The sequence below is a fragment of the Scomber scombrus genome, chromosome 10 (assembly GCF_963691925.1).
Source record: "Scomber scombrus chromosome 10, fScoSco1.1, whole genome shotgun sequence".
Classification (NCBI taxonomy): Eukaryota; Metazoa; Chordata; class Actinopteri; order Scombriformes; family Scombridae; genus Scomber; species Scomber scombrus.
The window spans coordinates 2,025,625-2,040,000 of NC_084979.1; the positions used below are offsets into that span (position 1 = coordinate 2,025,625).

Below are 14,376 nucleotides of genomic sequence, written 5' to 3' on the forward strand. Positions count from 1 at the left end.
CATGAATGTGGAGCATTCAACATGTTTAGGATGTCTGGTCACTTTTTGACAGCGCTAAGAACTAACTCCAGAAAACACAATCCACCAAAGACGACTATGATCATCAGAGGCTGCGTGTGTGTGTCAGTGCTTCGAGTCTGAGCTCATCTTAATGTTTCCTCCTGCTCATCTATCTGAAACTAACACGAATGCTGTTTAAAATCCATTTCAGTTTTAAAACATGAAAACTAAATGGCAAAATCTAAGTAATAATTCTCCACTCATATAACATCAAAGCAGGTTTAGTTTTTTAAAAGACTGTTTACATATGACAACATTGTGGACCTGGACACTTGGTCTGCATGGTGTCTGATTTATTAAAAAGATTTTGTAGGAAAACAAAAGGTTCATTTCACAGCTTTCTTTCCAATCCAGACATTAAACCAGGAGCTGCATTCACTTATTTCACCACCAGGAGTCCTAAGTAACACAGGTTCATCATTTTTGAAGTGTCTTAAAACAAGTCAGGAGCCCAAATGAACATTGTGTTTATCTTGCTGTAATCATCCTTCCTGTTCATACTGACCATCAGAAGATCCCTTCATAATGTACTTACAATGGAAGTGATGGAGGACAAAATCCACAGTCGTCCTTCTGTGTAAACATGGATTTAAAAGTTGATCTGAAGCTAATATGAAGCTTCAGTCGTCTGAATGAGTCAAATCTTCATCTTCTATGTTTCAACATTACAGTGTTTTTAGTAGCAAAGTCTTTTTGTTACTATACTTCCACCACAGCTCAACAGAGAAACACTAAGAGGGAATCTGATGCTAAACAGACTGTAAATGTGTCAGATATCACTTGATATGACTAACTCACACTGATGAAGCTGAATAGAAGCTGATCATCTACTTTCTAAATGACTGTGTGGACACACTGTGGATACAGTCCTCCATCACTTCCATTGAAAACACATTTGAAGGAGATCAGTGATGAAAACCTCTCTATCAGTGCTGATCTCATTGGTATGCAACCAGCTGTCAACATCAAACATGCACTTTCTCTCTAAATGCACTTTAATGCACTGTGCTGCTTACTTTTTTTCCCTTTGGGATTTACTTTTCATTTTTAAGGAGATTTTTAGATATGTACTTTTATTCTCTCTTGCACTGCTGAGACGATCATGTAATTTTCTTCTGTATGCACATTATACACAAAAAAATGACTAATTAAATCTTGAAAATGGACACCTGACTGTTGTTTTAAGGGACTTGAAATAATATGAACCTGTTCTTTAAAAACCTGAGTAACTTTTAATAAAGAGATACAAAATCCTGATGTAACAGAACAGGCAGGCAGGCTTTACCCGGTTGCTGAGTGGCAAGTTTCATTAATTAATTTTACTATCTCTACAGTGATTGGTTGACAGGTGTCAGATAGTTGATTGGCCGAATCATGTGCTCTTGATTGGTTGGAACAAAAATCTGCAGGCACACAGCTCTTTATGGAATAGTTTGTACATGTGTGTTAATGGAATAACTACATATTGTGTGTATAAATATTCTGATACAAATTAAGTCCAGCACAGGCCTTCCTACACACAGCACATGTAATGTTAATGGTCAGAAATGACACAAACAACAAATCAATTTACATGAATCTTTATTAACCATTTCAACGAAAAAACAATGTAACCCAGAGAAATTTCCATAAAAAAGAATGCAGTACAGGTAGGAGGAAAACAACCTCTGCTGTTTTTAAAACTGGGACAAGTCTCCAGCATTGAACCATTTCCAGACAGTGCATTATTGGTTCTGAAAGTTCTGACCTGCGTGTGAAACCGCTTTGAGCGCTGGAATAGTTAATTCTACTCATTAGCAAAGATGAGAGCTAGCAGACGCTGAGGTCTGGAAGGACTGAGGTGTGCATCTTAGATGCAAACACTGAGGAAGAAGACAACAAAAGGAATGTAACATCGAGTGGAGTGCACAAACTCAGAACATCATGTTCCAAAAATCCTGATTGTAAAGTGTGGCAGCTGCACACATACCTGCTGTACTGCCACCGACATGAAATCAGACTGATCAGCTGACCGTCTGGAACGACATAAACAAGACTTCCATATCCTGAACATACACGTAGAAAAAGGCACAGGTATGGAGTGTTGGTCTTTGAAAAGCTCTCAGTAGGAAAAGACTGAGAGTCCTGCTGTAGCACCCGTAAATGTGACAAACAACTCTATTATTTTATATACTGCCACAAAAATAACAAATCAGAACAAGAGAAATTAAACATGAACGTTTGGCTGTTTTACAAAATGGGAAGAAAAAAAAAACGTTTTTTTTTGGGGAAGCACGACGCTGCTAGGTGTGAAGTGCTTGAAGCAAACTGTTGCAGGTTCACTTGAGGTGAGAGGTGAAGATGAGAGTTCATTGTGAGAGCTGGACAATCCCTGATGATCTGTCCCGCCTCCAGTCCCGTTTTATCAGATTTTCATTGTCCTAATTGGTGGAGAGCTAGTTTGCTGGTAGTTGAGATGTGTGGATATCCTGCAGACTTGTGAGCGCCTCCTCCCCCCCTCTGAACTCAACCGTCCCACTTAGTGCACCACACCTGGACAGGTGTTCCTGCTGAGCGTTGCTGGTCTCTGCTCGAGTGAAAAAGGTTGAGGTGTTGGTGTGGGGCGCCCCCGTCAGATTGTTCGGGGGTTGTACTCGGGCAGCTTTTTCAGTTTCTCCTGCTCCTGCTCAGAGTCCTGCCTGGCAATGATCATAGAGTGAGCGTAGCCCATCACCACCTGCAAGACAAACGTCACACTCAGTTATATCTTACACTGTTTAATGAAGGGACGCTTACATCAAACTTTAAAAGAAACTTCTAATTATGTAAACAAACAAACTGGAAGCACATTTTAGGTGTGAGACAACAAAGCAAAGATGTGAGCTATTAGTTTTGTACTGAGTGTTTACCTGCATCTAAACATAACATGTAGCAACTGAGCAGTTCTCCTAACTGTTAGTCTTATTCATTAAAAATGCTTTGAGTGCTTGAAGCTAATGCTGAAGCATAAAGCTGATCTCCACAGACTGGTGGACATGTGAACATGCAGACAGTGGAAGTAGCTCATTACAACAAATCAATGTGTCCTCTTATTTTAAACGTCTGACTCTGAAACTATGAAGCAGTCTGTTGAAGTTTTAATGAGTGTTTGTTCAGCCTCACATTGGACTGTTTGTTAAATTCACACTTTGATGCTGTGAGAGAAGAGCTCTGCACTGTCAGTACACACACACACACACACACACACACAGGAAAGAGCATCTTCCACAACCAGTAAAGATTAAATAATAAAAGGTTAATAATAATAATAATAATACACAGAATTACAGTTAGCAGTCACTACAGTGTTAATATGTTCTCCACTGTACTCTAAACGCTTTTAAATCTATTGAAGCTTTACAACTTCAATTCAAGAGCTATTAATTATTATACTTGTGTTCAGTTACCTGCTCGATGTAGATGCCATCCAAGGTTTTGACCTCCTGGGCGGTGGTGGAGGATTTGGGTTTGTTATCTCCATATCCCTGAAGAACACACGATGAGAGAGTCTATCAATACAGCCAATACCCTAAACAATACTTTATATATATATATATATGAACAGTAACACTTTATTCATTTAACATATGTGTATAAACTCTGAGGTCTTACCAGCTCTCCAAATGTGGGTGAGGGGCCCCAGCTGATGGTGCTCTCATCTGCAGCACAGAGGATGCTGCTTTTCCTGTTCAACACAAACACACCGAGTCAAACTCCAAACCACTGCTGCACATCTGTGTCATATATGATAATACTAACATATGATGAGCAGCAGTGTGCACTCTCATCTTTTCATACAGAGCAGTGGTAAGCAGCCAGTCACATCAACACTTACTGATGCTTTCAACCAATACACAGTGAGAGAGCAGTCGGCTGTGTCTCAGTAGATAGAGAGCAGACTGTGTTCATGAAACATTGGACCTCATGTAAAAAGTACTTTCATTCTTAAAGTGATGTAAGAATATTTGTGGCGTTCATCAATTTTTCCCATACTTAGAATTTTCTGTGAGGTATGAATGAAATGTAGTGCAGAGCTGATTCACACACATTCAGTGTGTGTGCAGCTGTCTGTCTGTAGTATCATGTATTGTTGCAGCTGACAGTGTAATATCACCTACTGTAGGCTGTAATATTCTCTCCTCTAGTACTGCTGCGTCTGTCATAGTGCAGAGCTGCTCTGATGACTCCATTCAGATGTTTTCATTACTCTGCAGTTCTGTTTAGACACTTTAGGAACTTTTGGTGAATGAAACTTGCCCACAAACGGAGCAGAACATGGAGTCTTATATGGACAATTTAGAGGCACCAATCATGCTAATAATCCAGTCTCACTAACACACACCTCCTCATCAACAGGTGACACACTTAAGTTGAGACAGTGAAGACAGTGTGTTGGATCACTAATAGGAGCGTACGTCAGAAACACAGATTTAGGATAAAATGTGAAAGTATTCTTGCATTGAGACCCATTATCTTGCTAGTGAGTCGCTGTGTGTGTATTCACTATAGTTATCTATTTATTACCAACTAACACCTACACAATGTTTTCAGTTTTAAGTTCAACAGGATCTTTCTTTCCAATCTACTTTGTGTGTGTGTGTGTGTGTGTGTTGCTGTATACAGATGCCTTTATGTTAACTGTACTGAAATGAACTGTCCCTTAAAAGAACAATCAGATTGTAATCATTCCTCCTTAAAAAAACAACTGAACTATATGATACGTGTGTGGTGAAGCCGTGGCACAGCTGGATGGAGATGCAGGCAGATGCAGAGGACAGGAGGAGTACAAATGTCCACCGCACAAACCCTCAGCATGTCAGAGTGAGAGGGGAACCGTGATGTCATCACTCACCCGCACGCCAGACTGCGGATCTTCCAGCCACACAGATCCTGCACAGCTTTGGGGTACATGGTGGACTCTCTGGATGTGTTGGTCACGCCCCAGAAGAACAGACCCCCTGGAAATAAAACAGTCATCAGACATCTACTAGTACAGCAGCATGCACACATCTATTATACACACTGCTTTGACTTGTATTCTGTCCGTGGCGTGTTTGTCTCTTACCCATCTCACTGACAGCGAAGGAACACTGGTATCCTGTGTAGATCTGACTGGCTCCACGTCCGGGGAAGTCAAACAGTTTGACCAGTCGGGGAACCATCTCGTCTTTCTGCTCCGTGTGTCCCAGACGCCCGTACCCGCCGAAACCCCAGCTGAACACCCGCTTCTGAGAGTCCAGCACCAACTGAAAACACACACACACAGTAGTTTAATACTCAGTGTTCGGTGTAACAGCATTCGTTTGTGAACTCTTGTAAAAATAGAATTGAATTTGGTGTGTCTCCTCACCGTGTGGTTAGCCCCGCAGGCCACGTCTCTGACCACCACGTTGGGCACGGGCGTGACCTGGCCGTCCTTGGACTTCTCGATGAAGATGGCGACCCGACGGGCGATGAGCTCGCAGTCGAACTCGATGCGCTGAGCACGAGCTATGAACTTCCCATCGCTGTTGTGGCCTGCAAGGAGAAAAGTGGGAGCATAGATATTAAATCCAAGGTAACTATGATACAGAATAACCCAACCAATGGCATGCTACTATCTGTGATTACAACTGGTTCCAATTCCAACATTCTCCCATTGGTCCCACTGACTAGCAGGTTCATCAAACCCACTTTAAACAAAGCAGACACATTAAAGACAACAGATGAACGCACCCAGCTGTCCGTACTCAGGGCACCCAAAGGAGTAGAGGTTTCCTTTACAGTCCACCACCATGCTGAACTCTGCACCACAAGCCACCTTCACCAGGGGCTGACCATTGTAGGAGATCTGGAGAAGAGAGAGAAGATGCACCAACGTGATTACTATGAAGCCTCTGAAAGGAAGTGGTTACAGTTACAGTAGTGGATAGTAGTTACTGTCATACTATAGCCATACAAGGTAAATCAGCCAGTCTGTACCATTACCTCTAATGTAAAAAAGGGGGTTTATTATACTTTATGTAGTTCTGTTGTTTTTATACCATCCAGGCTTTTACTGGTGCCTGTGAAGTAATGCAGAATGACAGTGGTGAAGGGTCAGCTGACCAGGATTAGCGAATCAACAAAAAGAACAGAAATACAATTTTTCAAGTTTATTAATCCAGCAACATTTAAACGTCAACATACAGGCACTTTATCTGTATAACACATACATGAAATAATCAAAGCAGTAAAATAGAAAAATCTAATAAATAAATGGATACATAAAGATATACAAGAAACATAACATTAAAAAAGGAAAATTAAAGATTTTTGTATCGATCTTATTGTAAAAAAATCTCATGTTTGGATCCAAACCAACAATGAACTCATCAACACTAACAAGATACATCTTATTCGTCTGGGCTTTAGACCTTTGTCCTTATCCAAAAACTATTGAAAACAAGTCAAAGAGTCACACCGCTGCACTGGCTGACATGTTCCTTTGTCCCTAAACATGGGGGTCACAGTAGCTTGTTTAGAAGAAACAGCCGTAAGATAGTAACCCTAAGGAGAGAGGTACCTGGTGCAGCAGACACTACTGTGAATGCCCCAGAATGTAGTTCCGTTTACCTCTTGACTTTCTACTGAATACAATACCATTCACCTTATATCTGCTTCCTTTCTGTAATGTTATTAGGAAACACTCCCTAAATGTTCATTGTTATGCAGATGATACCCAACTGTATTTATCAATGAAGCCTGATGAAACCAATCATATGGACATAAAGACCTGGATGATCTGCAATTTACTGCTACTAAATTCAGATAAAACTCAAGTTACTATGCTCACAACCACATCGTTGTTACTAATGCTGCTTTAGACCAGCCCCTAGTTATGCTGCTTCAGGCCTACACTGCAGGGGGACTTCCCATGATGCTGAGCTCATCTCTCCTCCTCTCCATCTGTACGCATTCATGTACTATTAATGCATGTTACCAACTTGGCTTTCCCGTGCATTTTTGGTAGCTTAGTGTAACACCCACTGCTACTGCTATTGTTAGTCATATTTCTATTATTATTGTTGCTTATCTGTATATAACTCTCTCTCTCTCTCTCTCCGCCCCCTCCTTCCTGTCTCAAGGCAGATGGTCACCCACCTAGAACCCAGTTCCTGCTTGAGGTTTCTTTTTTTTCTTACTGCTGTCACCAAGTGCTGCTAAATTTAAGAGGAAGGTCTACAGCTGCTCTAAATTTTAAAACAAATGCCCCAAGTAACTTCTGTTGGGATTTGGTGCAACATAAATAAAACTTGAAATGCCATAATGTAGCTGAATATTAGACATCTACGAGAAACATTCAGCTGTCATGAGTAAGTTCTTTTCAGCATGGATCCCCACATTGAGGTAGTGTTGAGATTTCATAGGTAAAGTCTTTTGGATCTATCATGTCCTTCAACTTGTGAACAAAAGGTGACAGCTCATTGTGTGCATGTTTTTCTGCTGTTGGTAGATTCTTTTGTTGTTGATACTTCTGTGCCAAGGTCCAGTTGTGCCAAAGATCCAGCTGCACTCTCCTGTGTGAATAACAAGGACAAAGGATTTGATTATTTTTTTGTCTCTTTTATGACCCCACAATGCAGCAGAGCTACAGCAAACACAGGAGTCACAAAACATTAAGATGTAACTAAATCTGTAAAAGTCTTGAACACCATCATCATAGTGGATAAATGATGTCATGAAGTTATTTACCATGCTAGAAAAAAAGTGTTTGAATACGTAATGCAGATAGCATTTCATTCCATAATGTTCTAACCATCTAACAGACAAGTAACAGAATGGTACAGACAGTACTAAGTGTTCTAGTGAAGGCCATCTGTTGCATTCCTTTGATAACGTGGGTACAACTGTATGAGTAATGGGAACCAGACACAATAATATGTGTTTCTGATATTGTTATCAGAGTAAATATTTGAATTGCTTCTCCACCGCTACTATCTACAACCTCATTTAATCTCTCAGTATATTCAGATGCATCTAAAGTGACTAGCATAAAACACACGTAGACAAAAAAAATGAGCACTTGCTCATCTGTAGAAGATTTGTTTTCTTACCTGTGTGTGCACTGCTGAGGAAGTCCTGGCAGTGGCTGTGGTGTTCTTTGTAACTTCAGTGGAAAGAGGCTTGGCTCTTGAGGTTAAGAGTTTTGGCTTGTATTGGGATTCCTTTAAAGGAACTGTAGTTGTAATCGTTTACAATAAAAGGATCGCTGCGCAAACGTAGCACGTATGTAACCTCCCCTCCGGTGTTTGGATGTGGTATTGTGGATGTCAGATTGCAGTGAGCCGTAACCTTCCCTGGTCAACATCAGATGGAAAACAGTGAAAATGAACTTCTTGTAATGTGTAGCAACCATATCGTTTTTCCATACATTTCATGTTCTCAACGTCCTTGGGCGAGTTCGCAGTGAAGTTGATGAATCTGTGATGTTCCTGATCTGAATCTGAATTACTCTTAAGTCCTACTAACCTATACAACTACACGAAGGGAAAGTAAATCTCCGCCATGGGAAATAGTCCCCACTTACATGATTGTTGTACAAGTTAAATAGTGACTGTTTTAGGGAATCCTGAAAAATATTACACAGCTAAAATCTATCTATGAGGTCGTGGGAAATGACGAACGGAAGGTGTAAGGTAGGGCTGGGCAAGATGGACAAAATTAATTATCACAATATCTTTGACCAAATACCTTTATGTTGATATAATGATAATATTGTAATGAGGACTATTGGTGTTCTCATAAAATGTTTCCTCAGTGAGATTTCTGATAAATAATCATCAGTAATGTGGATATAATGACTAAGGGGGTAAAAGCAAATAACAGAACAGCTATCTGTATTCAGAAATCTGGTATGTTCAGAAAATGACATACCGGGAAAAGAAAACACTTACACCGTATCATGATATTACCATATTTAGTCTCATATAATGATTAGAGCCAGATCGATATATTGGTCAGCTCATATTATTGGCCGTTATTGGCCTATCACAGATATATCGGTATAGTATATGTTGTCTGATATGCGCCATTATATAGACAGTGTTATATGCCTCTTTGATCCTTTTTCTTAATTCAAGTTTAATATATACGTACATGTTTTTTTGTTGTACGTGCTTTATTATTTATGGGAATTTATAATTATTAAATTCCCTGTAAAGTTTCAGTGTACTGTGTTTCTAGTTAAACTGTAAAATACCTTGCCTGCATTACATATCTTTATCACAAGATATGTGATATATCAATATCAAATTATTTTATTCCCTAATATCGGTATTGGCCCCATAAATACAGTGTCGGTCGGGCCCTAATAACAATATTATGATATCCAAAATCTAAGACGATATTAAGCCTTATATCCAGATATCTTTATAATATCGACATGTTGAAAAGCCCTAGTGTAAGCAGATGTTAGTTATTTGTCACTGGTATGATCAGACAGACAGGAGCCAAACCGGCCTGTTTAAGACAGAGGCTGAACTGAGGGGCTGCATAAAGGACCAGTGTAAGATAAATAAGGAGTTTTAACTCAAAATCATGTGAATATATCCCAGTAGAGCCTCAGACTATAAATACAGAGCTGGAAATGTGCAGAATATGCCTATTTGAGATAACCAGAGCAGACTAGAACGGGTTAGTTCTAAACCCTGATATAACTGGTTTGTCTGTGGCTGTAAAAGGCTGAGAACTGGATGCAGCTTTTGCTACTACTATGACTATGTGTTACACACTGTGAGCTAAAATAAACAGCAGACATATGGATCATGAGTCACAGAATGTACGTATATGAGTCTAAGTCCCTGGCTTCACAGTGAGTAGTGTACTAGTAGTAGGTGAGGGCTTACTGGTGCTGGGCTGAGGACCGCATCCGTCTGGTTGCCTTGGCCGAGCTGGCCCAGCTTGTTCTCACCAAAAGAGTATGCAGTGCCATCCTCTGTGGAAAAGTATGACATCAAACACACGTCATATACCAACTCTCACATTCTGTATACTGCTGTTTACTATAAAACTATAGAGCAATGAAAACTGCTCTATATATCTGCTCTTGATAACAAACACAGTCACACTTTACATTCATATGGTGCTGCAGCCTACCTGTGAGTGCCAGGGTGTGATTGCGTCCACAGGCCGCTGCGACGATCACATGATCTGCCAGGCCCTCGATTAACTTGGGAGCCTCCAGGCGCTTGGTGTCACCGTGACCCAGCTGACCTTTGTCATTACGACCTGAGGAAAGCCAGCAACAAAGAGCTCAGTGATGAAGACTCGATTTACTGAATTTTTAAACAGGATTTTTTTTTTTTTACACATAAGTGCAGCAAGTAACTTACCCCAGCTCCACAGCTTTCCCTCGGTGGTCAGGAGGAGACTGTGTGCAGCACAGGGACCAGCCATCACGCAGCTCACCTGGACATCGTTCAGACAGCCGTAGCGGTGAGGACCCCACAGATTCTGGCCCAGGTTGCGGAAAGCCGCTGGAAATTCACACACACACACAGACCACAAAGTCAAACATTTGATACACGCATCACATATCAACACCTGGTTCATGTTACTTTGTTCCTCTTTTTTTGTTACCCGGACAACAGAGCGGGTGGCGAGACTATTTACAACATGCAGCATCATAATAAAACACAAACCACAGCCTTGTCATTACCACTGAGGTATTTCTGACAGTCTAAAAAAAAAAATCATAATAAATTATTCTTTGCTGTGAATTGACACTGACTGAAATGTTTGATGGAATTCCACATGTAAACGTATCAATAGATTTTACTTTGTGTTGGTAAATGTAGAGTTTAACACATAGCAATGTCTGAGAATGAGTTAATTCTCCCCTCCTGCAACTCTTCAGGCTGATGTGCATTCCCCTCCTCTTCAACCAAAATCAACCTAGTTCTGTCCCCCCCCCCCCCCCAACAATGTGACAGATTTAGGATTGGGATCACTCCCCTGTCTGTTATAGCGAATTGGGGCCAAACCAATAATGGATTTTTCGGGCCGATGTCGATATTGAGTAAAGAAATTCTGATATCGATACATCACCCGACAATTTTATATATGAAGAATATATACATAAACATAGAACTTTAAATAAATATCGGCACATATCGGACAACATATATGCCGATACCGATATGTCTGTGATAGGCCAATATTGGCCGACCGGTATATCCGTCCGCCTCTATTTTATTTATTTGGATAAACCTACTTCACACACAAACTTATTTAGTCTTACATCTACACATGAAATCCAAAGCCTGATACATCTCCCTCTTCTGTGCCACAGAGCTTCATTGTAGTCCAGGAACAATCCCACATCCACACATACTGTCCTGCTGCCAGAAATACTCAATGCAGCACTGAATGCTGATTAATCTGACACTAAAAATAGTCTGTTTTTAAAAGGAAATGATTGAGCTCTTTAAAAAATTGAAACGATGGTCTTTAAAGACGGACAGACAGACAGAGGGTAGATAAGTCAGAAAGTACTGCGACACCCACTAATACTGTTGGTTTGGATTTTTTCATGGGATTTACTGACAAGAAAAAAAAATTTATAAATTAAATATTTTAATTAAATATTTTTGTAGAAGATGTTTATCTTTATGAGTGGGTTATCACTATCTCAAAAATACAGTTAGAGTGTATCATTGTTAAATCTGTCAGTTACTTGAATAAATGCAGATCACTGAGATTAACAGGAAGTTCACTTTCAATGTGGACAGTTCAATTCAAGACTAACTACTGTTATACTTCTACATGGACTGCTAAAAATATCCCTCTAAACCTTTATTTATATATATATCCAAGTGCCTAACAAAAGATTTATTTCAATGTGTTGTTGGTGCTCTGGCAGGCGCAGCATATCGCCCATCTAGAGATGGTCTTTGTCTATGCAGCTGCTCCTGCCGGCACCCCCAACCCCCCACATCCAGTCTCAACAAAGCAGTTTATCAGTGTGTACCAGAGTAGGGAGGCAAGGATGGAACAAGGCAGTCCGCAGCCTGCCCCAGGCATCAGTAGGCCCACTGCAGGGAGGGGGCAGGGAGGGGGTGAGGGGTAGGGGGGCAGCACAGAACATGCATACATATGAATAGACATTACTGTCACAATCAATTAATAGGATCCCACTGGCTTTAACACGTGTGGGCCCCGTGCATCCCAAACAAAGACATATGTTGACATCCTCAGTCAGACACACTGGAAATACCTGATCAGCCCTGTATAGGTTTTTTAGGGGGGGGGGGGGGGTTGTTCAATGCAGAGAAGCCACACATCAAGGAAAAAACCCTCAAATTCTGCCCAGTCAATAAGTATTACTAAAAACCTGATTGTAACAGATCTGCATTCACTGCACTGCTTTAAAACAGTGAAGTGAGGACAACATTTTAGATTGAGTTCATTCAGATGGGATGGTAAAAGTAATTGATTACTGGTTGCAACACATTATTCGGCATCAATGAACAAATATCCAAATCAGAATTTAAAAAGGGACTACTGTGATAAACCTGTGAAGACTCATTTTCAAGAAGGAGATGGGAGTCTAAATAAGCTTTAAAAAGGTTCATCAGCGAGAGATATTCTGCTCCATGATGTTAACTTAAGCCAAGTTTAATTAAAGGAATAGTTCAACATTTTGGAAAATACACCTGTTCTCTTTCTTTGGTCATTTCAACATTTCAAATCAGGATAACAGGCCAATGTCTCTCACTGAGTACACTTTAGATAGCTACACAATGCCAATGGTAAAATAAGTTACTTTAGTATGATGGATATTAATAATTGCTTAAGTGATCAAGTTTTAAGGGAGCTCAGTTATCAGCTAGGTTTCTGTCCACCTGATCCAACCATTTGGCATTAAAATACTCTACCTTGTTGTTTGGGCACCTCCTTTCTTCCAATCAAATCCCAGTTAGTCGCTCCAAAGATGAGCAGTTGACCTTTAGTCTTTGGGCAGTCAAGTTTCTGTGGAAAAGACAGAAGGTCAGTGATGTAAAAAAAAAGCTTATACGTTGTGGTCTGATGTCAAAAAATAAACTATTAACATCATTCTGGCAGTTTTGTTATTAAATTAGCAGACTGGTTAATTTAAATAGGTCAAACCCACTATTTTCTCTTTGACATCTTCTGCCACAGTGATGGGCTGCAGACCAGACTTGGTGGCGGGCTTTCCAGGTTTCTTGTTGTTCTCCTGCTCGAAGTCAAACTCATCATCGCTGCTGAAGTCCCTCTCTTTCCTTTTGCCGCTGGTCCTCTTCTTTTTCACCCCACCGTTCCCTGAGACATCTGTCACCTTCTTGCGTGGCATTTTTCAGTCAGAAGCTGTTTGTGAGAGAGACTATGATCAGTATACACACACAGAGTAACAATCTGTATGTCAGAACTCAAGATCTTTAAAAAGGAACAATGAGACAGTCTGGAGAGATACTGGACCACTGTAAAAACAAACATTAAGAACAAAGCAAGTGGGAGATATTATATATGACCTAAAAAAACATTAAAGACTAACCAACTTTAATTGAACTGCTTCATTCACTCACTCTCACACACACGCGCAGGTTGCGGAAGAACAAGCGTAATTAAAACTTTTACACTCCTGTTTTACGTTGAATTCACTTAAAAAAAAAAATAAAGACTTTACGAACTTAAACTACTAGCTTATGGTGAATCGGTTGTAACGTTAACGGAACTAAGTTTACTATACAGGTTTCCTCTGTTGCCAAGTACCAGTTTTACTATTTAAACTTTGGCCAATTTCCTTCAGATAACTTTAGTCAATATCTGTGTTATGAATAACTAGAACAACTAGCGCAAGTTAATAAAAACAAACCGCAAACTAAAACACGTATCGGACAACCGGTGTCCGTCTGGTAGCTAGCTGCTAGCTTCATTAGGCTAAGCCGACCACTGTCGCTCTTTGTTCACATAATGGTTGGGTAGCAAGCTAGCCCAGGTGCTAACGCTCAATATATTCACTTATATAGTTAGTCGCTACACAAACGAGCAAAGCAACGAGGGAACAAGGCGACGATAAACAGCACTGACCCCACAATCCATAAGCCTGTTTAAGACTAAGCAAATAGCTGACTTAATTGAGCTAACGTTACCTTGCTACTGTGCGTTAAGCTAACAGCCAGTCTAAATATAGAGCCGTGGAACGTTACTACATCAAACGCTGTTACTACTCTAACTTTTTCAACGTTTCTCGATCGGACGCGTGTTAGGTTCAAAGATCGGACCGTCTCTCTGATTTCGAATGATGTTTCTTGTCAT

At 40.4% G+C, this 14,376-nt stretch overlaps 1 protein-coding gene across 2 annotated transcripts in view; it reads right to left on the reverse strand.

Moving 5' to 3' along the window:
• Positions 1-1,624: 1,624 nt before the first annotated feature.
• The window catches only part of rcc2 (regulator of chromosome condensation 2), a 12,812-nt gene continuing 60 nt past the window's right edge, over positions 1,625-14,376 (reverse strand). For both annotated transcript variants that reach the window (XM_062426962.1, XM_062426963.1), the window contains exons 2-13: positions 13,211-13,425; positions 12,975-13,068; positions 10,431-10,574; positions 10,195-10,326; positions 9,945-10,033; positions 5,794-5,908; positions 5,429-5,595; positions 5,144-5,324; positions 4,931-5,036; positions 3,691-3,763; positions 3,486-3,563; positions 1,625-2,776 (exon numbers count right to left, since the gene is read on the reverse strand). In XM_062426962.1, coding sequence (XP_062282946.1) covers positions 2,672-2,776; positions 3,486-3,563; positions 3,691-3,763; positions 4,931-5,036; positions 5,144-5,324; positions 5,429-5,595; positions 5,794-5,908; positions 9,945-10,033; positions 10,195-10,326; positions 10,431-10,574; positions 12,975-13,068; positions 13,211-13,411 — 1,485 coding nt within the window. In that variant the 5' untranslated portion in view covers positions 13,412-13,425 and the 3' untranslated portion in view covers positions 1,625-2,671. The remainder of the gene's footprint in view (positions 2,777-3,485; positions 3,564-3,690; positions 3,764-4,930; positions 5,037-5,143; positions 5,325-5,428; positions 5,596-5,793; positions 5,909-9,944; positions 10,034-10,194; positions 10,327-10,430; positions 10,575-12,974; positions 13,069-13,210; positions 13,426-14,376) is intronic.